A 24,153-nucleotide genomic window follows, 5' to 3' on the forward strand; every position below is an offset into this window, starting at 1 on the left:
CGGCTATTAAAAGTAATTATTTGACTGACACCAGTCTAATCCAGAGCAAATGGCGTGTGTACAGCTTTTCCGCAGCCTGAGAACCGAGCCTACAGCCTTGCCGTTTCCAGTCCAGACCCCCGACTTCCCAGTGCTATCAGTGCCGAGGGTGTGGTGATTTGGATGGACACCCCTGGAATGAGATTGCCCTAGTCCTAGGAGTCTAAGAAAACCCATCCGAGCGTCAGATAAGTGCTCAGCAGCAGATGTGGCTGAAATCTGGACCCCGAGAGTAAAACGCTCACAAATAATTCCCCTGGAGCACCGGGTTCTGCAGGTCCTCATATTGCCTCTCTGCAAGGACCTTGCTTTTGTTGAACCTTGTCCCAGTGAAAGTAGTGTTCTTGGAATAGGTGTCATTGTGATGTTTCACTCGCAGTACATTCACACATTTTTATATAATAATAATAATTGCTTACACTTATATAGCGCTTTTCTGGACACTCCACTCAAAGCGCTTTACAGGTAATGGGGATCCCCTCCACCACCACCAATGTGCAGCCATATGATGTGACAGCAGCCATAGTGCACCAGAACGCTCATCACACATCAGCTCTCAGTGGGGAGGAGAGCAGAGTGATGAAGCCAGCTCATAGATGAGGATTATTAGGAGGCCATGATTGGTACAGGCCAATGGGAAATGTTGCCAGGACGCTGGGGTTACACCCATACTCTTTTCAAGAAACGCCCTGGGATTTTTAATGACCACAGAGAGTCAGGACCTCGGTTTTTATGTCTCATACGAAGGACGGCGCCTGTTTACAGTATAGTGTCCCCATCACTATACTGGGACATTAGGAGCCACATGGACCGCAGGGTGAGCGCCCCCTGCTGGCCCCACTAACACCTCTTCCAGCAGCAGCCTTAGTTTTTCCCAGGAGGTCTCCCATCCAGGTACTGACCAGGCTCACACCTGCTGAGCTTCAGTGGGTTACCAGACCGTCCTAATCTCGCCCAAGTGTTGCAGAAGGACAAGTCCTACCAGTTAAAAAGTCACTGAGATTCAATGCCTCAACACAGACCCAGATCCTCAAGATATCCCTGAGGATATCATGTGACCAGTTTTAACACTGATGCTGTGATGAGCATTTCAGAAAAATAGTGCAATAAAATATAAAAAAGAGAAAGTGAACTCTTTCAATCTTATAAAATATGGCTTAAATAAAACATCAAAGAACAAACTTTATTTACAATTCTCCATATAAAACAATTACAATACAAACGGTATAAAAATACCCTCCAATCCAAATTCATTTAATACTAGCACATAATACCATACACAGATAAATTACAGACTAGATATCAATTACTATAAAATATTTCAGATTCAATATAAAAGTGTCTCGTAAAAATCATTTCAAGGCATCTCTTTGCCTTTTTCTGTAGATTTCCTAATTGAGCATATCTGTCAAGGTGATCTGCAGGAGGACTGAAAGCATGTTTCCCGGGCCTTCTGTGAGAGCTGCATACATGTTCCCCGTGCTGATTCTGGGGGTCTATGCAGTGGACTCAGAGGCAGGGGGCGCTGTGGTGTTAATGAGGTCGCTGGGAAGGCTCTCCCTAGCCTCCTGCATTCGTCTCCGGGCCCTCTGAAACGCCTCTGGGAAGAGCAGAGAAAGTGATTAAGATTGTACTTTTAATTACACGGGTCACTTTTATTGCTCAGGAGCACACCAAGGTTTTTCTGACAGAAATCACAGTAGCTGAAATGGTCATTAATGAAACTAGCACCCAGGTCGAAGAGTCCAGGCCCCACCCCAAAGAAAGGGCGTGTCCGAAGTCTAGGATACCAGCCTGCAAAGTACAAGGAATCTGGAATTCAACCTCTCATTTCTCCCTCTGAGCATAATGGACTATGGACGTGTTATGGTTAGGAAAGGTCATTCACCCCATCAGCTTGCATTTTCACAAAGAAACCCAGGTAGATTGCTCAGAAAACAGCAGACTGTACCTGACTGTAAAGCAAAAAATCTATCATAAGGAAGGGGTGTCATACTCAGTTCCTGGTGGGCTATCAGTATTATTGCTTTGTATTCCACTTCAAGGTCGTGATTGACTGAATAGATCTAATTAGGGACAGCACGGTGAAGGAGTGGTTAGCCTTGCTGCCTCGCAGTGCTAGGGCCCTGGGTTTAATAAATGAATGGGTGCGGTCTGTGTGGAGTTTGCATGTTCATGTGGGTTTCCTTCCACAGTCCAAAGACATAAGAGAGAAAACATCACTTTATTGGCCATATACAATTTCTTGCATTAGGAATTTGTCTTTTCGCATACCCCAGCTTGCTCTCCATGAGACACAGACACACAGACAGGGAGAGAAGCTTGGGGTCAGAGCGCAGCCATTGTACAGCACCCCTGGAGCTCCAACAGCATGGCTGGGTAACTTGTTACATACTCCCACAAGCCTAAGGGTAAAGTAGGGCCTTCTGTTCTGGCTTTTGAATGCACTTCCACATCTCTTTAGTGCATTTTAAAATTTTACTTCCCTTGATTTTAATTCTTTTGTTGAACACTTTTGTTCCCAGAATTCTCTCACCAGGTGTGGGCAAGGAGGGTACAGAGAACTGCAGGGGTGTGCAAGTCTGAGCCAGTGTCTTACCCAGCACATTGTAGATGGAGCCCTGCTGGCTGAACCCTCCCAGCTGGTCCAGGACACTCTGCCTCCTCTTCCTCAGAGCACTGGCATCAATAAAAGCCCTGTGATGTGGAGAGACAACAACAGGAAGAGTGTTAAGGCCTGGTGCCACTCAGCACAGTAATGCTTCTATGTTTTGATTTCTGATTAAGAAAGCCCTGCTGCAACACATATTCCTTTTTATTTTAAAAATATTTTTTCTAGCTCGAGAGTCATCACTGATCAGAATTCAGCAGGATTTTCAGTTCTCCTTAAATCATCATGCAAGATAAAGACCAACAATAATTATGTGATACCTTTGCTTCAACTTATGACACATTCTTACTTGTGCAGTTCTCCTTAAGTCATTTATAATGTGCAGGGCTGGACATCAACATCTTCCTTTACAGTACATATTTGCATCTGTTTTGCATAATCTGGGGATGAACAGCCTGATTCCCAGAGGGGTTCATGCAGTCATCAGATGGGGGTGGGGGGGGACTGGATGTCAGGTCACGACCTTGGGGTCAACTCATTTATTTGATTCCCCCACTTTACACAAATCAGACAACAAAGTTCTGCTCCCCTCCCAAATGAGTCCATCCTCTTTAGAAACACCAGACGTTTCGGTGTCGTGAGTGACACAGGAGACGGGGAGGGGGAAGCCGGTGCCCACGGCGGACCCTCACCCCTCACCGTGCGTGCTGAATGCAGTGCAGGGAGAAGGTCACACGGCCAGTGGTCTCGCTGCGGAAGCCGAAGCGGCTCAGACGCTCCCCCTGGGGAAGGAAGAGCCATGGGTGAGAGTAGCGAGGCAGAGGAGGGTATTCAGCTTCTCATGCCCGTCCTGTTGCCAACAGGAGCATACCTGCGTCTCTACAATCGCAACTATTGTATCAAATGCATATTGAGGCACTTTTCAGAAAACACCGAGCTGCAGGAGGTGCCTAAAGGCTAACAGGAAGTGCTAAAAGAAGCATGTGATGTTTGTGGCAGAGGGCATGACAGCAGCAGCTCTAGCTCCGGCGCCCTACCTACATTCCAGCTCCGTCTCTCAGTCTTAATTCAACCCCAACCCCGTTTTAACTGGCAAACTAGTAAATTCCTCCTTCTTTACACTATTGGCTATACGGCAATGCTGATGTGGCTCCCCACTCTAACCTATAATTGCTATAATAGGTTTAACATAAAACTCTGATGCCTTTCACATGCCTCTTCCACAAGCTGATAATGAAGGATCAGTGTTATTCGATCTCCTGCAGGGTGATCACGGTTGTATCTCCTTGCAGTGGAAGTGCCAACTGCTCACATGACCCACCTTAAAGGTCCCAGGCACCCGGACGTAGCTGACGTCCTCCAGCTCTGGGGCTCCTCCAATAAAGAACCGTCGCAGCTCCGCCACCGTTCCCATCCGCACAGGCCGCCATGTGGTACAGGTCACCGTGTGGTGCCCTGTGGGTAACAAGGGATCACGTCCAAATCTGACACAGCTCATGTTGAATAACTTGATTCTTTCCTTTCAATGCTTCAGAAATTTACCTTCTCAGGAGCAAACAGTGACATGGCCAATGAAATGGCCAAATTCCCTATGAAAGCCTACCTGGAGTTGCAGGCATGACCACGTAGCCGTAACCCTCATTTCTGTAGCGCTGCCAGAAATCCAGGGAAAGAACCTCAAAGTACAGCACTGGCCACTGGGGCACGGAGTCTGCAGGAGCAGACAGTCATCCGCACAGAGCGAAGCACGTGGGAATAAAGCAGAACCAATCAGAACAGCATGACCAGTTAGAAACACGGACAAAATACTCGGACAATGTGGCTGTAGAGTATATTTAGTCTTCATTAAAGTCAATCACATGATGTTTTAAAAACTATATTGAGTAAAAGATATACTAGGTAGGACCAAGTAAGCTCTAATCCTTAAATTCACTAAGACCTGGGGATCCCACTGGAACGCTGGAAGAAAGATTAAGAACTGTCCTGCAGCCTGACCTTCTGTCTCATCTTCTTTCCTGAAGAAAGCCTCAAAGTTGAAGGGGTAAGAGAAGAAGGCAGCATTCTCCTGGAAACACAAGTTTCACATTTATACTTTTTAAACAAGGCACTTCGATTTTTCCCCACAGAGGGCAATAAGTCTAGCTTGATGTGACAGCCTGCTGATCAATACTTGAGCAGTAGCTGCAAGCTGGAAGGTGATTTTGTGGGGTACGTTTCCAGTCACTGTACAACAGAGGTCTCTCGGCTACTTGAGGTGCTCTTGTGTGTCAAGCACACAGCCAGTCAGTCAGACAGTGGAGGAAGGGAATGCAAGTTTAAGGACAGCAGCCAGGGACACAGCAGAGTCGAACCTGTTGTGGACATCAGGCATCAAGCAATGGAGATCTTTGTGAAAACAACAGGCTCTGTGTCTGACACAAAGCTTTGAGGGGCGCACTGTGTACACTACAGTGAAAGTCACAATGACTTCAGGTTGATCCACACTTACTACACCCGCAATCGACCATAACAGAGAAGAAACGTAAACAAGACCCCCCCGCCCCCATCTTACCCGGCCCACCGTGCGCGTGCGGCAGGTCTGAGTGACTCCAGACAGAGACTGGGACGGCAGGCTGGACCAGTCTGGAATCGGAAACACCAGACCAGCTCACTGTTAAACTGCTCGGCTCTTGAGGCAGGTTGGAATTCATAGTATTAGAGCTGTTAATTTTTAGAAAAATCACACACAAATGGACCTTTGCTAAGCTGCAAATTAACATATGTCTCTAAATGGGACTAAGAAAGCCTCATATAGTTAACTGAAAATGGAGCTTAAGGGATTACTAAAATAAAAATAAAACCTCAAATTTGGTGGCTCGGCACTAAGGACATGAAATTACACAGGCATGGTGTATATGCAATATTATTTCTGTCTCTTGGGTGTTTTAAATTCAATGCCACCCTTCACTGTATTCTTCCAGAGCAGCAGGGAGACTCGTGTGAAAGAATCTGTCCAGACCCAGGAAGAGCTACAGCACCCCACAGCTGTGCTCTCTGGGCCCACTGCGGAGCGCGACCCCGCGGACGAGAGAGTGCTCCATCGGATGGCAACTTACTGTTGGGGAGCTCAAAGAAGAAGTGGACATACAGGTTGTCGTACTCATAGCCTTTCGCAGAGACTGCAAACAGATCAAACAGAGCCTTCAGTAGAGAAGCAAGTCTGACCCTTCAGACTATTACAGAATCTAGGACAGCAGAACAAGATGTAAGGTTTCGGACAAGAACATTCCCTTCTAAATGCCAAATTTTGGGAAGAACACTACACCAAGAATCTGCCTGCATTATAGAGACAGAAGAGACAAAGGCCCTGCCAAAATATTAAATAGTACAGAGGACAGTACAAGGGGACTGGATTCAAGTATTCAAACCCCTTACAAATACAAACAAGCTCAACCTAATAGACCTCTTTAGTCGAAAGCAAAATATAAACCAGAAAACAAATTTGATACTGAGAACAGGGTGTACATCTTTACACAAAAGGATGTAGGAGTGTGGAACAAGCCACCCCATCAGTCACTTTGTTAAAAATGATACCATGGATTCCTCCAAGAAGCTGCACTAGATCAGGGGTTCACAAGCTGGACTTGGAGGTTCAAACAATTTCAGTTACACAATTGTGAAAAAACAGCTGTAAGTTACACAATCAGCCCTTAATAAGAGGGTTAATTTGAACTGGTTGATTGTTTTCAGCTCTTAAATATATTGGTGTTTGCCTTTTAACTATTGCATTTTGTAAGTAAAAAAAATATACTTTGAGTTGAATAATTCCAATTAAATATTCCAATCCAGCAGCTTGCTATTTCAGTCTCAGTTGTGTAAGGGAGCTCAGCAGGAGTGGAGGCCAGCAGCTCCAGCCCCAGGACTGTGCATTCCTGCACTGGGTGGGCTAGACGGCATCTTCTAGCTCTTAACCTTCTTTCTGTTCTTATCAATTAAATCTGGTCAAAACGATGGCTCTCTGAATTAACACACAGCAGTGGTGGCTATCTCTTTCAGTTCTTGCCCATGGCCCAGCCATTGTGCTGCTGTGTTGTGATGCTGTGCACTGAGGCAGAGGGATCTAACATGCTGAACTGCTTATTAAGCCGGAGAAACAGTATATATGTTAATATGTTCAATTATGTTCTGTATCATAGGAGGTTTCAAAAACGGTTTGATAGGCTGAGACTGAAAGTGAGCATCAGGCAGACTGGCACTGGAACAGAAGGCTTTGAAGAACATGAGTACGCTACAAAAAAACAGGATGATGATGAGATAACGAGAGGTTGTGCTGTTCCTGGTTTAGCCCCTGTTTGTTTCAAAATCAGGTTAGTCTCCTGTTGTTTTAGCTGTCAAACAAAACTGTCTCACAACTGTTTTTCCCCAAGAATGCAGGGCCACGTGCTGTCGGCACGCGGTCACTCTGGCACGAGCGCGCACAAGCCCGCAGGCCGGTCTGAGGCCGGAGCCAGGCTCACCGATCTCTCCGTTCACCAGCAGGCGCAGAATGCCAGGGGGAGGCTGGAAAGGGGACACAGTAATGATTAGGGCCCTGTCAATCGTCTTCAGGGAAAAACCTTCATGTATTACTAACCAACTTAAAATGGAGAAAGTGTCTAATGTGTTATCTTGGAAAGGCGTTCCAGCTGTTATTTCTGGAAGTAATTTATCCCAAAGTTGCTCACCTAGCTTTTAAACTACAGATTTAAGGGAGGATTGTTTACATCCAGTACAATATATTCAATGCTTATAAACTGTATGTCAAATAAGAAACCAAGGACTAAGACATCATAAAAGCTGCTTCTCAGCAGCACACTGACGTGCAACGCACCATTTCAAAGTCCTGGCCGACCAGGCTGTTCAGATACTCTCTGTGGCGTGTGTAGAGCTAGGAAGAGAGGGGTTCGCTGTTAGCCAACAAGGCAGCGCATTCAGTTCAAAACCTTCGTATAAACTGTAGACAGGTGATTGGATGGAAGGAAAAACAAGACAGAAAGCAAATCAGGCATACAAAGGGAAATGAATAAGATTAAAATGCGGTACAGCAGACATTTCAGAGGGTGTGTCTCTCTCTCTTCACCGGGGGGCCAGGAGCCCCTCACTCACATCTCTGAACATGCGCTGCTCACGCTCCCTCTCCTCCGGGCCGATGGTCCGAGACGCGTCCTCCAGGGTGTACTGCCACCGCTCCCGCCGCTGCCCCTCCATCTCCAGCCTGGCAGAGCACACAGACCGCTTGAGCCGACAGCACCGGCAGCGCAGCGCCAACCGAGCAGCGCTGCTGGGGCTGAACAGCTAGAAGCAACCTCAGTAACAAAGCGGGCACAGTGGCCTCCTCTCACAGGGCACAGCAGGGGCTGCGGTTTGTTTTTCTGCTGGGTAGCCATTAGGCCACTCGGTGAAAGAAAGCACAGCGAGAGATGGGTGAAGAGCGGAGGCTGATGGAGCCACGTGCCTGTAAGGTCCTCTGCTGTTGTTGAAGTCGGGCTTGACGGTGATGACTCCACTGGCGTCCACTCGCACAGTGCACAGCACTCGCTCGTTCGCCGTCTGGCCCAGCCTGTAACACACACACACACACACACACACACACACACACACACACGACGTCAGCTCTGACGCCATTCAGGGCTTACTCCCACCCATCACAACCAGAAGTAAATGATAATATATGAACGCGGATTCAATTAACTTAGTCCCCCTAACCAATTAAAAAACGCACATTGAATTGAGTGACGGGTTTGAATATTTGCATTCGACAGATTAATTGCGCCCTGAAGCAAGTGGTTTAATTTTGGAACAATCAAGTTCAACAACATTCCATCTTATTAAGCCCTCATGGTTCCATAAAAGCCTGTGTCCTTTATGGCTTCCAACTCCTAGAAGTAAAAAACAACTGAGTAAGGGAGGGACACTCATTATTTTGAAATCATTTGACTCCCAGACACTAGCTCCCCACCCACTGTGGGGTTAATTCCACATATCAGGGGTATTTTAAGGCTCAGCAAGCAGAGCTTTAAAATACTCCTAGCCAGCATTCATCTGTATTGCTTAATGTTAGTACTCTAATGCTAGAACAAATTTGTGAAAATCAGAAGCTTCAGAATTAACGTAGAGCAGCAGGGCTTCAGAACGTGGGGTGGAAACTAACTGGACACCTGGACACAGGGGGTAAGAGACTGAGGTTGAGGCGGCCAGTGCATCACTCACTCCCCAGAAGGTCCCAGGTCGGCCATGATGTGCATGGTCTGCACCGGTGTGTTGATCACATGGTTGTTCTTCACAAAGTCCTCCGTGGGCTCCCAGGTGACGGTCCGGGACTTGGGCACACTGCCTTCCCTGGAGGGCAGAGGCCAGGTGTAGGAAAGTCACAGTCAGACAGAGATCCAGGCTCATACGATACAAGTAGATCTGCATCCAGCCAGCACCATGCTGGTCTTAAACATCACGTCGTGATGTGGCTGAAGATTTTACAATTTTCTTTTCTGTTGTGAACTGTAGGTTAACATCATACAGGTCACAACGTATTGAGAAGCAGAGTGGGGCCTGGATATAAGGTGAAGGTGGCAAAGTGATATTTGGAGGTTACAATTCCTTACACCATGCAACACCATTTTCGGATCTAATTTGAAGCGTCTTCCTTCAGCTTAGACACCAAATCATTCTGTGAGCCCTCAAGAATGGCAGAGAGTAACTAAAAGGTCCCTAAAAAACGTAACACTCATCTTGTCTCAGGCCGTGAAATGGGCACAGTATAATCCAAAATGATAATACTTCGTCAGATTTCTTACGAATTTGTTTTGCATCCAAGAGCCATGTTTCACAACACAGAAACTTGCAAAAAACATAGAAATGTACAAATAAATATTACATATTTTATGTAATGCTGTATTTATTTGCAAAGTAATGTTTATCAGCGCTGTGTGTATGTGTACGGCCAGAGGGGGAAGAAGAGACTGCTGCTCACACTGGGCGCCTCTCCTGTCTCCTGTGCCTCACATGCGCCATTCTCTCCGCCAACAAGGTGGGGGCAGCCCAGTCCGGGTTCAGCACTGGGAGACTGTGCTGCAGAGACACACAAATGCGACTTAGTGCTCTCATCTTTATATGCACTCTGCCTTGCATCCTACAGGCAACAACAGACAGTCATTCAAGGAAAGGGCAGCAGCCACACAATAAACATGTGTCAGAAGGACACTTCAGCTCCACAGAGCTTTCTGTTTAAGAGCTCCTCAAATGTGGCACTGCCAGTCCAGTCTGTGTGGTCGGCCTCTCCTACTGTTTTTAAATCTCAGCCAAAAACACATCTTTATCAACCCGCATTCACATTTCATATTTAAGCTTGTTACTTTCAAATTAAAATTAATATCCCATTTGTTACCAGAATGCTGTTTATTCCTAGTAAGGGATGGACAACCTTGAGCCTAATCCAGCAGCAGGGGGCGCAGGGCAGGACTACACCCTGGACGAAACACCAGTGCACTGCAGAGCGTACCCACAGGCACCAGTTAACCTGGCCAGTGTGTCTTTGGATAGTGGGGGGAAATGGGACCCACTAAAGACAGCCCACATGGACATAATGGAAGCATGCAAACCTCACACAGAAGGTGCCCTGTTCAGAATTGAACCCAGGACTCAACAGCTAACTTAAAAAAACTTCAAATCTCAAAATGAACACTTTCAAGTAAAAAACAGTTATTTAAAACTTGCATGTGGCTGCTTATTATTTTAGTGCACAATGTTTTCTATGTTTATTTACTTATCATTTTATACTTTTACAGTTCTAACATTTCATTGTACTGAGGTACATATGACAATGAACTTGAACTTGATTACTGTCTGCATCTTTCATTCCTCAATTACAAGTGTAGCTTCTGACTAGTTTTCTTCATAAACAGCACGCTCCACAGTAAAATCCCAGAAACACAGCACACAAAAACCAATGATCTCTTGAGCCCCATTCTGTAAGAAAATAATCTCTGGCCCTTTAAAGCCCGAGCCGGTGGCAGAGCGGACCCACCTCCATTTCCCCGGACAGCAGGTCGCAGTCGGTGTAGGTGAAGATCCTGCGGCCGGACCGCCCCCCTGCCCTCTCCAGAGCAGCGATCTCAGCACGGTACTGCCTCTCCAGGGGGCTTCGACATGCCGCCTCGGTCTGCAGCAGGGCCACCTCACTCTGCACACACCCCACAGGTCAGGAGAAACATCTCAGGGAAAAGACAAAGCCCAGCTCCCACTACACTCCTACTGCAGACGCTAGCGCTTGGCGTGAAAAAATAGGTCCCCCCTTCTGTACCAACACTGTTTCTTGCCAAGATGTTAAAGATAAAAACATGGACATGGTTTTTCAGAAAAAAATCATTGTAGAACAAAATAAGCCCAATAATGATGCAGCATCAGGTGACTTCCTGGATTCATTTCACACTTTTCAGAAACATCCATCGCTCCTCTCCCTGGATTTCCTAAGACTGGACTGTGCTGTGTGCAGCCTCACTCGGTTGGACTCGTGAAGAGAAGGGAGTGTGGGAACTCTCTCCGAGGACGGCCAGCGCAGAGTGCGAGGAACACAGTCCCCACCACAGCACCAGGGCCCTGTCACACTCTTCAGGTGTGGCAGCCTGAGCACATTACAGTACCTCCTGCTTTTTCATTGAAGACTGTGAGTAACCCCTACTGCCATCAGGACAGGGAAGTGCCCAGCTGATTTTATTACTGTATCTATCTGTAATTAATGAACAGTAATTAGTAAGTGTAACACAATATACTGTATATATGTTAAAACCTAGTTCTGTCTTAATTAATATATTTACTGTACTGTATATTTTTTAAGTGTATGTTACTTTTGGTGTTTGTTCAAATTATATGGCTTTAATGTTTTTTTTTATTTCTGTGACCTCTGCCTATAGAAAGGGAGAAAGTTTTATTTATCTGTGTGCTTCCTGCTTCTCTCTCTTGGACTCCATCTCCTGCATGATCAGCACACACACCTGTTAAAGCACTATAAGCCTGGGTGAGCGGCAGTTCTGCCCCCTGGCTGACGGTCAGGGAAACTGAGGGAGGATCGCTGCGCTCTCTCTGTAAGTGTTCACGCTACAGCTAAGAAAGGGTCGCTTCCTGCTTGTGTAGAAGCCGGGCCCTTCTGTATCCCGGGGAGGGGACACTGCGGCCCCCACCTGACTGAAGAGCTTCTCCTGCCACCCCACCGTCACGTCCTCCTTGTCGTCCTGCTGACCGCCCACTGGAACACAAGACAGGCCCGTTACTGAGCGCCCCAGCGGACACCGGCCGCCACTTACACTGCGCTCCTCCACAGTCCTCACTGCCAACAAACCAACCAGAACCCGTGTTCCTACAATGCGTGCGAGTGTGTGGCGGGACACCCTTACCCTGGCAGCGCAGCAGGGAGGACCCCGACCCCCGGTTACGGGGTATCTGCACCCTATTTGCTATAACCTTTGATAACGCACAACTGGGGATCAGGACAGGTCATCACTGTTGTAAAACCTTCCCCACCCTGACGTGGTCTGTAACCTGCCTGTGCCCCAGCGGACCCCCCTCGGAGAGAGCGACCCCTGTGAGCCTGTTTAAACCTGCGAGAGCCCAGGGACTGAGCACAGCAGACAGGATCCTCCTCTCTCCACCGTGTGTGACAGCTGCACTTTCTCAGACTGCTCTGTAAGCCGCACACTCCCAGCACAAGCCCTCACAGCTCTGCTCCGCCACCATGTATAAAAAAGGGTCAGATGGCTACCAAAAGGAAAAAAGTTTAAATTACAACAATTAGATTTTATTTTCTTGCAATAATCTAGGTAATTATTATATCCCATGTGTGAAAAATGTTATTTTGAACAACATGTAGGTAGAAATGCATCTCTTTAAAGAACTGCCAGCACTCAAGAAACGGTATCAGCACCAGCTGACGTCAGTAGGAAATATATCCTCTCTGGTTGTATTGTTCTCTGGTTTGCTCCATATCAGCGACTGCCATGCTGGAAGCTCTGTGCTGGCGCTCTCCCTGACCTGAGATCCAGACACGAAGGCATTAAGAGGTCCTACTAACACCCTTTGGATATGGATCTCCCCAGGAAACTGGTCCCAGTTAAAGAGGGCCTGGGCCCTGCACGCATACTCACCTGAGCTGGCCTGAGCACTGAAGGTGAGGAGCTCAATAAGGCCCTTCTCCTGCAGGGCAGAAGCCTGCTGCTGGAGCTGCTGGGAGAACACTGTGGGGGACGTGATGCGCTGGAGCCGCACTCTGCAACACAGAGACACAACGTGCTGACACTGTACTGGGCCACTCTGACAAGTTATTCTCCTCCACTCCAGCACCAGCACTGCCACACTGAGACAGTGCTGCACCACACAGCCACACTGAGACAGTGCTGCACCACACTGACACACTGCCACACTGACACACTGCCACACTGAGACAGTGCTGCACCACACTGACACACAGCCACACTGAGACAGTGCTGCACCACACTGACACACTGCCACACTGAGACAGTGCTGCACCACACTGACACACTGCCACACTGAGACAGTGCTGCACCACACTGACACACAGCCACACTGACACACTGAGACAGTGCTGCACCACACTGACAGGTTATTCTGCTACACTCCAGCGCCACACTGACAGACTGACACAGTACTGAATTGCGATACGACAGTAAACGGAGCTGTACGAGAACAATCCTCTTTTACAAACTGTAAACAGCTCTAACTACATTTGGATGTAACAACCCCCTACGTTTATGTAAAATATAAGAAGAAATAAAGCAGCGAATGTCGGGAATACCTCCAATAGCAAACGTCGAAGTACATGCTGCACTTCTTATTTTTAAAAACGCTGCTGGATTAGATGCTGTCTGAACGTGCACTTTACACGCGTTATCGTCATGTTCAACCGGCGAGCTGAACTCGCAACGTTGAATATACCACGTTACTCCCGGCAATAAAAACCAGCGCGAATCTGTGAAGTGCTCTGCTTGTACGTTCAATTCTTTCTTGTGTTTTCGGGTCGTTCCCGGTTACCTTATTTTCAGGTTTTCGACTGGATCCCTGGAGCGATAAACTCCTTCCCCCGTATCCACACTCCAGCCCTCCGCCATCTTTGCGGACGTGTGCGTTGTCACGGTAACGGCAGGGCTCGTTTCCTGCGGTTTACCGACACAGGGCGGTGGAGGCAGGGGTGTAGCCAGGACTTGATTTTGTGGTGGCCCGGGCTCTAACTGACCGTCCTGCCAGCATAGGGGCACCCCTTCAATTTACAATGCCATCCTCGAGCGGTATAATCAAACAGCAGAATTAGCGGAACCTTATACATGCATATTGTCTCTCTCACACACAGGTTAAGCAACAATTACAGAGGCTTCTGTACGCTACTGAGCCACGGCGGACACATATAAAAAACAATCAGTTCCTACCTCTGGTGAGGTTTTGGCCTTCTAGATCAGACGCAGGCGTCGGGGCTTGGAATTGAATATGGCGATAATCTCGTCACTGTCTAGAGAGTCGGCAAATTCCCGTTCAATTGACAGCTAGTTTGCAAAGGTCTCTCATATGAGGACTTTGTCTTTAGCTAAAGAAAAGCTGCAAGAGCTCATTTTCACTTGTTGCCTGTAACAGTTCTAAGTATTTCGTATGCCTGCTTTTAGATTGTTCTGTAGTTTTACAATTTACTCTGAAGTTAATATTTTATTGCAAAACACAATGAACACAAGGCAAGAGTGCAAGATTCAAAATATGTCCGAAATATTGTATTTATAATACCATGCAGAGCTTACCTTGAGCTCTGTGAAGTTGGCCCCAGTACAGACAGCACAAACTCGTGACTTTGGTGTTTTGTGCCTCACAGAGTCCAAATTCATGCGAAAGACTTGTTATTGAGACGATTTAATCAAATTATTTGTTACAGTGTGTACCGTTTCGTCAGTCAGTATTTTGTGTCGCTAAGGTCATCATTCCTCTACTTTCTGTGACAAATTGAGTATTGTAGGTCTCTGAACTTTCTACTGCACACTTATGTTATTGCGATCTGCCTCTAAGTAAGGCGTTATTAAAAATATAAAATACTCTACATACCATCCCAGAGTCCAGTGAAGACACATCAAATTCAACTACACCGCCTCACTGGCCATAAGAACGCTGTGCTGGCTGTGAACAGGTTTCCAAGCAATCTAATGCAAAAGACCCCAGCCCCCCGAGTGAGAGGGACACCAGCACAGGGCAGCAGTGAAGACAGCAGCAGGGAAGCTGAATTTATACACTGCAGAGTAAGGGAGTAGTAGACGTAACGATGTCACGGCTAAGTGCACTGCCGAAGCCCTTGAACAGCACGGGAGAAGCCCCAGGCCTCATCCACCCAGCGGCCCTGCCGACGAGCGGAAGGCCGCCAGTCCTGGCGAGAGCTGGAGCAGGACAGCCCATCCTGAGAGGACAAGGCTGGACTGCAGGGCTAAGACTACAGCCCCCCCTCTCCACACACAGCCCACCCTCCCCGCTCAGTGTGCTCGCAAGAGCTCCTGATCAGCCCCTGGGAGGAAACCACAGCTAAAACCACACACGCACCAGGAGAGAACATGCAAACTCCACACAGACAGGCCCCACAACCACCAATCAAACCCAGCGGTACAAGAATGCAGACCCTCTTCTTAATCAGGACATCTTTTCAGATGCTCAATGGAGATGACGAGTTACACATCAAGATTTTTATTGTTCCATGTGGGCCTTTTACAGATATTCCTGTAAGCTTGAATTCACAGATATTACATGTATAATCAATCATCTTGTTTTGGAAGATACTCCTTGAACCCCAAATTGTTAAACAAGGTAATGTGGTAAGAAAGTATCTGAAAAAAAAAAACACACAGTTCATCCAAATCCACAGCTCCTTTATAAAAAGTTGTTGTTCAGTACTTTAAAAATACATTTTCAGCTTCCATTAAAATACAATTTGTATACAAATTCTTTTTTCTTCCTCCAACTCCTCCTTCTTTTTGAAAAAATAAAATGTAGTAATACACAATTATGAATCAGAAACCTCAAGCAGACTTTGCAGAACCAACAGGAGGTTTTGCCTTTGTTTCATGATAGGGGACTGACAGCCTTCTCTCTCAGTGGATGTGTTTGTTACAGGACCAGCACACCAGCAATCTGGTGAGAACATGATCTGGCAGAGCCAGGCTCAGGGCTCTAAATCTCTTCTCCTACTGCTTCAGCCGTCTCACTCACAGACCTATCGCCTCTACAGTGCTAATGTGTAACATCTTGACAGTTTGGGGAAAAACTAAAAAGGCTGAACTCTAAGCACACTCACGACTCTCTGCTGTGCCCTTTGAGTCGTTCCACAATAATTGTACATCTTAATTGATTTGCTTTCAGTTCAGGAAAAGTGGGCTTTAATAACCATCTTCATTCTCAACACATTCGTTTTATTTGTACTGGGGAGAGGGTCAAAGGTCATACCAACAGGGCACTAACATGACCCTGAACTCTCCATCCTCTTCACCCAAGCAACAGGCGCAGGGCAAGACCCAGCCTGGATGGGACCCCAGTTTATCACAGGGCACAGACAATCTTCCCAGAAGCCAATTAACCCACCAGCATGTCTTTAGAGTGTGGGAGGAAATGTCTGATCTTGACATCTCTAAAATGCGCAGGTGTGTCACTGAAACAGCTGTAGCAGCAGTACAGAAGCACTGTAGAACACACCACTACAGCCTCTTCAAAAAATTGGAGGATGGAGGTAAGCTGTAATTCGCTTAATTAAAAAAAAAAGTTAAATAAACAAATTTTCAAAGTTCTGTACAAAAAACAAAAACATACAGCCCAGCACTACTTATTTGAAGCCTCTGGAAACCGGTTATTGTAGGAATTTGATTTGACATGATTTTTAACGATTTACACTTGAACATAGCTTAACATCACAAAGCTGAAGCATGAGCAACAGTAGCTAAGACTTGCTTCTGCTACTCACACAGCGTCGAGCCCAGACAATGAACATGCTCAGCACAATAAAAACTCACTTCCAGCAAAGGCATCCAATTTAAAAGCAAATGAGCAGTCATTTAACAAAATATTGACGTACTATGTGACAACCTTTTTCTGCTTGCAAAAGTCTTGGGGGAAAAAAAAGACCAGGTAAAAAAATAAAGAACTCACCTCCCCCAACAGAGCATTTTGATCCACTCCAGGAATTACCAGCTGCAGTGTTGGTAAGAGCTGTAGCATAAAAAGCACTAATTGCATTTTAACTAAATAGATATATGCAAATGCACTGAATAAGCCATAAACATCCATATATAAGAGATTGCAGACTTAAATAACTGAAATGAATCAAAATACTATGCAATAGGACACTTATTTCTAATTGAAAGCAGGGATATTGACTCCTGCTCCTGAAGAGCTATGTTTTGGTTTTCATTCCACCCTGGACTCTTCAATTAACTGTTCACTTTACTAATCTGTATTACTACTGTTTCATAGGTCTTCAACCACTGAGGATTTGTAAGTTACCTATGTAGCTACCAGGACCAGGAGTAAATATCAGTGCCTTCACTCAGTGGGCAAAACAAAATGTGTAGCTGTTGTTCCTCTTCATTAGAAACATGAAGCATGGATCCCCCCCCCCCCCACCACCACACACACACAAGGTTAAAAAAAAAGCCTTCCCTTTCTAAAATGGTGAAAATAAATTTTCACATCTGGTCCCCCATTGCTACAAGGAAACCCAACTTTTTGTATTTTAAATATAACATGTTGGTGTCACGGGTATGTGGAAAGATACAGATATATGTACTGACATGCTTTCTCTGCAAAAAGTCCCCAAATTTTGATCATAATGGAATTTATTTTCCCTTTAGGCAAATGATGTGCAAACAGCCCATTCCGCAATAAACAAATCAGATTCCCAACCCCTTGCTCACAGGCAAAAATAGTCAGGCCCAGATACTTAAGGACACCCTCTTCAAGTGCACATTCATTTGTCACAGCAAGCAGTAGTTGGGACATTCCAGGACATTACCTCATTGTTGTTGCAGACTGCCAATATTACAAGACTGGACTGAATCACGCTGCTCCACAGCTGCTGGAGTTAACAGGACTGTGTACAGTCACGGGCCACGTGATTGCTCCAAACAGGCATTCAATCGAGCTGGTGTGTATATGAAAGACTTTTATCAAAGCTTCTAAACAGATCAGAATCTATGCAGACTCTTTGCTTTAAAATAGTGATTGAGCATCCCTAGAAAATGTGGACAATGCACCTCAGTCTGACACATTACAGGCAGCAGCAGGTCTGGCCTGGGGGCATGTTCTCTGTTCGACCTGACTCACAGCTGCTGGAGAGAAAGACCTGAAAGGGAGCAGCCACAGGTACCGGAAGCAATCCAACGCCTGCAGCAACACATGGGGCTTTTCTAGAGACAGATTACTTTCAGGCCCACTTACACTTCCCAATCTTGTCTTCTACTCCACACTTGGATGCTTCCTGCTCATGATCTTTGCCTCGAGATAACGGACACAAACGTCCCACAATGGTTCAGGAATATTCTGTCCCAGCAGAGGCTCCAGGGGAGGCAGTCTGCGCCCCAGAGGGTCTTCGCTGACTCTGTCCAGGCTCCCCAGGGGAGCAGCACAGTCCTGGCACAGCAGCGTCGGAGCAGGAGGGTTCCTTGATTCAGGGTGCAGACAGCGCCCCCACACGGCCGGTACACCACCGCGGGTCTGGCGTCCATGAGCGCTGCTGTGGCTGCTGAAACACAAGCAGGCGGGTCAGTGCTCTGGGGCTTCTTCACGTCTCCCACATCAGCCTTGGCTTCCTTCACTCCAAAACTGGCATGTGGAAGAATCTGAATTCCTACACTTCCTCTCACACCCGGGATCTGGGACAGAGCAAGAAAGCAGCGGTGGCGCAGAAGGGAATGATTGCCAACTATTCCGGATTCCTCGACGTTCCCCTTCGGGGAAAGGTGAAGCACAGAGCCCCCATTTCCGGTCTCTCTCTGCGGGGATACCGCGGACAGCGCTGGTCTGAGGAAGAGTCAGGCTCCCTGTGCACACATTCCCAGCTCAAACCAGAGCGGGGCTTCAAACACACAGCCGGCGTCTCCAGAGCACGGGAGACTGCCTGGCCATCGACACGAACGCCTCAGGATCTGTATTCACCTCAGAACCGAGCCAGAACCAAACAAGCCCAGCCACTGGCTCGGGGTCTCTTGTTGGGCCCCTTAGAGGGGCACAAGAGATCTAGCGAAACGACGAAATCATGTTTTAGGCAATGCGGTCATTTTTGACAAGTTGATATCATCTGTTCCATTTCCTTCTGGCATCTTACAAATACTAGAGTTTCTACCACTGTTATTCCTTATGACACCTAGAGAGGGTGCAGGACCAAGGACACAAGGGGCCACTGCCCCCACTGCGCCCCCCAGTGGCTGGGGGAGCCCCTGGGATCACACAGGACACATTTAACAGCAACTCCAAAAGACACTGAAAGGAAAGCAAAGAGGATACAAACTGCTCGTTCGAGGTGAATACAGCCGTAAGCGCTGTTCTGAAGATCGAGACAAACGTGCTCTTGGCACGTCTGCGGTCATTCCCAGCTGGACCGACAGCAGTGCGCCCCCCCCCACCCCACCACCACCATCCCGCCAACCTAGCCAGGTGCATCGTGGGCTAGCTGAGAGTCGAGGGCTGGAGGACTGAGCTTGGCTCCGTGCAGACTCTCTTCAGCGGGGGGGCTCCTGCCTCAGGGCTCTCCTCCTCCCCCTGCGTGCAGACACACACCTTTACTGCACTGCACACATACACAAGCAAGAAGCAATAAATTCACTTAAGAAAAATAACATAAAATCAGCAAAAGTTAAATACGTTACTTTCTCTCACTTTAAAGCCGCGCCGGGTGGCAGTGAGGGCTGGCGCCGAGAGACAGGCGAGAGGGAGACCGCCGGAGATCGGAGAGCAGCATGGGGGAGAAGCAGCACCGTTTACCTGGGCGTTCAGAGGCAGCAGATCCTCCTTCGTCAGAGTGGGCGGCTCATCGGCAACTTCGCAAGTCTGCAGCGACGACTCTGGAAGTTGTTTTTCCAAAAACAGACTTCCGTTATTTTAAAATCGAAATTCAAAGGGAACCTTACCTTCTTATCACCCAGTCTTTGTGCTTATTCTCCACAGTCTCCATCTCACTCCGATCAAAACACCTCAAACAAATTTCTTGTCTACACAGGAATGAAAACAGGACTAGGAAGCAGAAGCGTCACGTCACGCAGACAAGCCCATTAAGGGTAAATCAGCTTTTACTTCACACACAATCTGCTTGCCAGTGTTGTAAAACTGGTCAACACAATGAATCCTTCATGTTCAGATGGAGCCTCTCATCCCTCCCAGACCCCCTTCAGCCTGCACTGAAGTGCAAGGCAGCCATCCTGCGCCAGAAGCCCCTTCTCTCCGGCTAAAAGCCCGGCCCGCCTGCAAATCCACGCCCATCCCGCTGAAAGGAGCGCAGAAGCCCCCAGTCCGGAGCCGTACCTTCCAGCGTCTCCTGCCCCAGAGTGGGCGGCTGGGAGTCGTCGGTGCGGAAGTCGGAGGTGGGGGCCGGGCTGACCGGCTCACTGGGCTGGGGGCTGGAGTTGCTGCTGCTGTCCACCTTGGGCTGGTACATGTCCGACAGCGAGCTCTGGTTACTGTTGTCATCTGCAAGGCACCGCAACCACAGTGGCAATGAGGAGGAGACTGAGGCCTGAAGCAACACGGGCAAGACTCAGGCTGCTCAGGAACTCCAAGGCTTCTAAGCTACTGGATTACCTGCAACATCCATCCCTTTCCTACCCACTTCGTCCCATCCAGGATAACGGGGGAGCTGGAGCCTATCCAGGCAAGCAACCGGCACATAGCAGGGTGCACCCTGGACAGGACTCCAGTCCATCACAGGACACACACACACTCACACCAGGGCCAGGTTTCCCAGAAGCAAATTAAGCTACCAGTATGTTTTTGGACAGTGGAAGGGACCTGAGGGCCCGGAGGAAACCCACGCAAATATGGGGGGGAACATATAAACTCCACACAGACAGCACCCCAGGAATGAAGAGGGGGTCCAAGCTCTGAGAGGCAGTACCAATAACCACTGCGCCAACGTGCCCCAGCAACACCTCTGGCTAATTTAAATATTATGTCTTCACTATCATGGGGTAAATATGCAGGGGCAGATGAGTAATATTGGTAAGTTATTTCAAGAGCTTTGGGCAGTTTAGAGCAGGAGAAAGACCCTGATCCTGATCGATCGCTGACTTGGGGAACAACAGCCTGGCCATAAGGACACAGATGCTGAACACCCACTTCCCCACACACGCCCCCCAGGAGGAAGGAACTGGGGAGCTAATGCCAGGAAAAAGACGGGGTACAGGGGGTCTTCGTCACCCAGATTTCTACTATATTGGGCGTGGCAGAGGGTTAACCTCTCGACTATGGTGTACTCGATCAGCTCAACAAGACCCGCAGCTCATAAAATGTGCACTCGAGAAAACAAAGCTCAGGCCGTGGCATGTGGACTCCAACTACATAATTATCCAAACAAAATGCAGAACATAATTACGATCTTAAAAGCAACGATCTGTTGCTGCGGAAGTGCAGGCTTTTTTAGATCTTGTGATTTTTAGGTACACCCACAGATGACGCAAACAAGAATTTGGAAGTCAGCGTTTCGAAAATGACTGCAGGGCACTTGAACGGCACACGTTTAACAACTGGTGAGGGTGTGAACAATGGATCAGAAATTACAGATCCCGATCTAGCGCAGTGAACTTCGACACCACATTTTTGTCTTTGGGATGAACAAGGAGAGGTACAGTCCTACAGACGAGAGGCCCCTGGGCCAGTAAACACAGAGGAACCTCTGAGCTCCTAGATCTGTGCAGCTGACGAGCTGTACAGGCAGTCGCTGTGCGTGTGCGAAGGACAGTGTCGCACCCTGGAAGTCCAGCAGGACAGAGCGGTTGTTCTCTGAAGCCGTATCCCCGGGGTCTGCAGGGTAGCCCTTCAGCTCCCTCCCTGCGCTGCCATTGGTTTTGCACTTTTCTTTCTACAAGAGAGGAAGAAGATCATTTTGCATTGAAGTACAGCGACCTGCCGCAGACGCTCACAGAGAACAGTGGCTGCGCTTGAAGTGGAGCAGGATCTCTAGATAAGGCCTGAGCAGGACTGGACAAGATCTTCAGATTGACTATCTACTAGCAATCAAACAAGGACACCCTTTGCTCTTGACCTTAATGTTCTAAGCAACAGAGCTCCTAAAACACCTCTATTTTACTCTCTTCTGCATTCCTCCTGTTCCACAGCAGCAGCCCTGTGGCATCTTGTACTCTAGTTGTCTATTTGATCACAAACAGGGACAGGTTGGTGTCAGCAGCAAACTCCACTCATAACCTTCCATGGACATTATTCTGTGCAAATTTCACCTGAAGACATTTTTAAAGCAAAAAAAGAAAGAGAAAGACGAGCGATAAACACTGTAGCACGAAGAGCCCTACCTCCTTGGTATCCACAACAGGCACCCACTTAAATATCCTCAGAGAGGTGTCGCCTACGGTCACCCACTTCTTCTCCCTGTAGGGGCGACAGAGCTGTTACCCCCCACGAACTGGACACCCTCCAAAGGAGCACCATATCGCTGTCGGGCGGTTTTCTCACCCGAGGAGACACTACCTCTCCTTTCAGTAAGGAGGCTGGAAAAGGAACTCGAATCCCTACTCAGCAACAGAGACAGCGCTCCCCGCATCAGGGGGAAAGACGCTCTGTGACAGAGCCTCAGGAGGAGCAGGCGGCACTCAAGACTCCTCAAAACCACACCACCCCCTCAGCTCTTCCAAGGGATACTTCTCAAGGTTAATTTTTGATTCTACTAAAAACAAAAATACAGCAGATCTCTGCAGTTTTCAAAGACGGCTAGCTTCATTTAAAACCCCCTGGCGTTACAGCCGCAGGAGCAGCAAGTTAACACGGGAGACTGAAGAGCCGGACTTCTGTCGGATCACCTTTACAATGACCCCTGGGCATGGCCCCGCCGGGACCTCTAGGAATCCCGCGACCACTAGAGGGGGAGCCCAGAAACTGGGTTCCTCACCCGAGCTCTGCTGCAGTGGGGTGTCACGGTGTCCACGCTCTCCCCGCTCTCCCGCGGTCGGCTGTCAAGCTCACGGTGTTAATGCGGCTGTTTGCAGTCTCTGTGGACATCGGTGTCCTGACTGCTGGCCTGCAGCGCACAGTGAGGCCAAGCCTCCGCAGGTCAAGCCTCGCGCCCCGTGCCAGTTCCACGCACGGGGGAAGCGGAAGTCGCTCCTCAGGCTGCACGAAGCCACCCGTGTCCGTGTCACACGGTACCCCTGCTCATGCCTCCGGAGCGCCGCATGTGGGATATACAACACACCGCCCAGACTGACCACACTCGTGTTTTTCAAGGAATCATTCACTGCGTGGGGGGGGAGGAGGAAATATCTGACGAACTTTCAGTTCATTTATTTCGTTACTCGGTCTGTAACAGAACAGCACCAGTTTCCTGCGCCCTGCAGTTGGCGCCGTTCTTGCCCCTTTCGCAAACTCGGCACTATTTTCAGGCAAACCCCTGTTCCAGCCCCGGCTTTAACGTCTGAAAGAATTCACCCTCAAACTTCTGGTTCCCTGGGGTATTAACTAACAGCCAACTCCGCGCACATTCCCCCTCCTCCTCCCTGTGCACTCGACTAAGGGCACGGCTCCCGTCGGCGCGGCCTGTCGCAGACCCGTTCGAGCTAGGATACGGAAAAATACATTATTTCCTCGTTTCGGCTGAATTGCCGATACCCTTCGGTAATTTCGGCACACGCCGCTGTCAGTCACCGCAGCGGCGCCCGCCCACCCGTCCGCGCCTGCCAATCAGCTCTCGGCGACTCGTCCCACCTCCGCCACCGCCCCGCCCCCGTCTCCAAGGAGACCGGCTCTCCCGCCCGGCGATAGGCCAGCAGCCCCGTCACTCTCCCGCCAGTCACTGCCGCCGCCCCGCCTGTTCCTCGTCCCCGAAGTTTCTCTTACAGGATTGTTTGCTCGATCTTTTCTTCCTGCGCTCTTCCCTCACACTCACCATCGCCGGACCCTCTCTATGGCCGCCATCACCTTCTTAATGTCATCCTTGGCGCGGCTCCGGGTCTCGGCCCGAACCGAGCGGCCTGACATCTTATTTCGGGGCTCAGGTTTTTATATTTTTCCTCTTGTCGCCAATCCGACCGAATGGGTCTCGCCGTCCGGTTTTTTAACCTCGCGAGACTTCTCTCCCCCCCTCCCCGCCCCCTCCGCACGCGCGCGCGCGCGCGCCAGTCCGCACCCGCCCGGCTCCCCACGTGGTCCGCCTGAAGCGTGCGCGCGCCGGAGGAGCAGCGCTGTGTTTCTCTCTCCTGAGCACGGAATAAACCTTCACTCGTTCCTTATTATTAGTGTTATTGTTGTTGTTA

At 48.5% G+C, this 24,153-nt stretch overlaps 2 protein-coding genes across 3 annotated transcripts; both read right to left on the reverse strand.

Annotated features, from left to right (window-relative positions):
• Positions 1–1,203: 1,203 nt before the first annotated feature.
• Positions 1,204–13,803, reverse strand: mks1 (MKS transition zone complex subunit 1). Its single transcript, XM_088907071.1, has 18 exons — positions 13,706–13,803; positions 12,802–12,923; positions 11,842–11,906; positions 10,689–10,844; positions 9,636–9,733; positions 8,879–9,007; positions 8,124–8,228; positions 7,775–7,883; positions 7,500–7,556; positions 7,147–7,189; positions 5,746–5,808; positions 5,202–5,272; positions 4,646–4,715; positions 4,254–4,361; positions 3,972–4,105; positions 3,350–3,432; positions 2,639–2,736; positions 1,204–1,639 (listed from the first exon to the last, which is right to left on the reverse strand). Exons 1-18 carry the CDS (start codon positions 13,780–13,782, stop codon positions 1,536–1,538), a joined length of 1,692 nt encoding a protein of 563 aa, XP_088763197.1. The 5' UTR covers positions 13,783–13,803; the 3' UTR covers positions 1,204–1,535.
• Positions 13,804–15,366: 1,563 nt separating this feature from the next.
• bcl7ba (BAF chromatin remodeling complex subunit BCL7B a) lies at positions 15,367–23,950 on the reverse strand. 2 transcript variants are annotated; one of them, XM_088906756.1, is made up of 7 exons: positions 23,787–23,950; positions 22,201–22,276; positions 21,641–21,752; positions 20,201–20,365; positions 19,664–19,743; positions 19,329–19,441; positions 15,367–18,425 (listed from the first exon to the last, which is right to left on the reverse strand). In XM_088906756.1, exons 1-6 carry the CDS (start codon positions 23,876–23,878, stop codon positions 19,349–19,351), a joined length of 618 nt encoding a protein of 205 aa, XP_088762882.1. In that variant the 5' UTR covers positions 23,879–23,950; the 3' UTR covers positions 15,367–18,425; positions 19,329–19,348. The 2 variants fall into 2 exon arrangements, with proteins under 2 accessions (XP_088762882.1, XP_088762881.1); XM_088906755.1 differs by having other exon boundaries at positions 19,559–19,743.
• Between the last annotated feature and the right edge of the window lie 203 nt (positions 23,951–24,153).

This window comes from Atractosteus spatula, chromosome 27 (genome assembly GCF_055471065.1).
Source record: "Atractosteus spatula isolate fAtrSpa1 chromosome 27, fAtrSpa1.hap1, whole genome shotgun sequence".
NCBI classification, from domain to species: domain Eukaryota; kingdom Metazoa; phylum Chordata; class Actinopteri; order Semionotiformes; family Lepisosteidae; genus Atractosteus; species Atractosteus spatula.

Bases quoted from the DNA above. Each gene is read 5' to 3' on its own strand.
- mks1 (XM_088907071.1), bottom strand. From the start codon at position 13,782: ATGGCGGAGGGCTGGAGTGTGGATACGGGGGAAGGAGTTTATCGCTCC. The intron at 3,433-3,971 runs GTGGGTCATGTG...TTCCTTCCCCAG, and splicing joins GGGTGCCTGGGACCTTTAAG to GGGGAGCGTCTGAGCCGCTT. The intron at 1,640-2,638 runs GTAAGACACTGG...TGCTCTTCCCAG, and splicing joins CTCCATCTACAATGTGCTGG to AGGCGTTTCAGAGGGCCCGG.
- bcl7ba (XM_088906755.1), bottom strand. From the start codon at position 23,878: ATGTCAGGCCGCTCGGTTCGGGCCGAGACCCGGAGCCGCGCCAAGGAT. The intron at 21,753-22,200 runs GTAGGGCTCTTC...CCTCTCTTGTAG, and splicing joins CTGTTGTGGATACCAAGGAG to AAAGAAAAGTGCAAAACCAA. The intron at 19,442-19,558 runs GTGAGAGAAAGT...GTCTGCACGCAG, and splicing joins CCACCCGGCGCGGCTTTAAA to GGGGAGGAGGAGAGCCCTGA.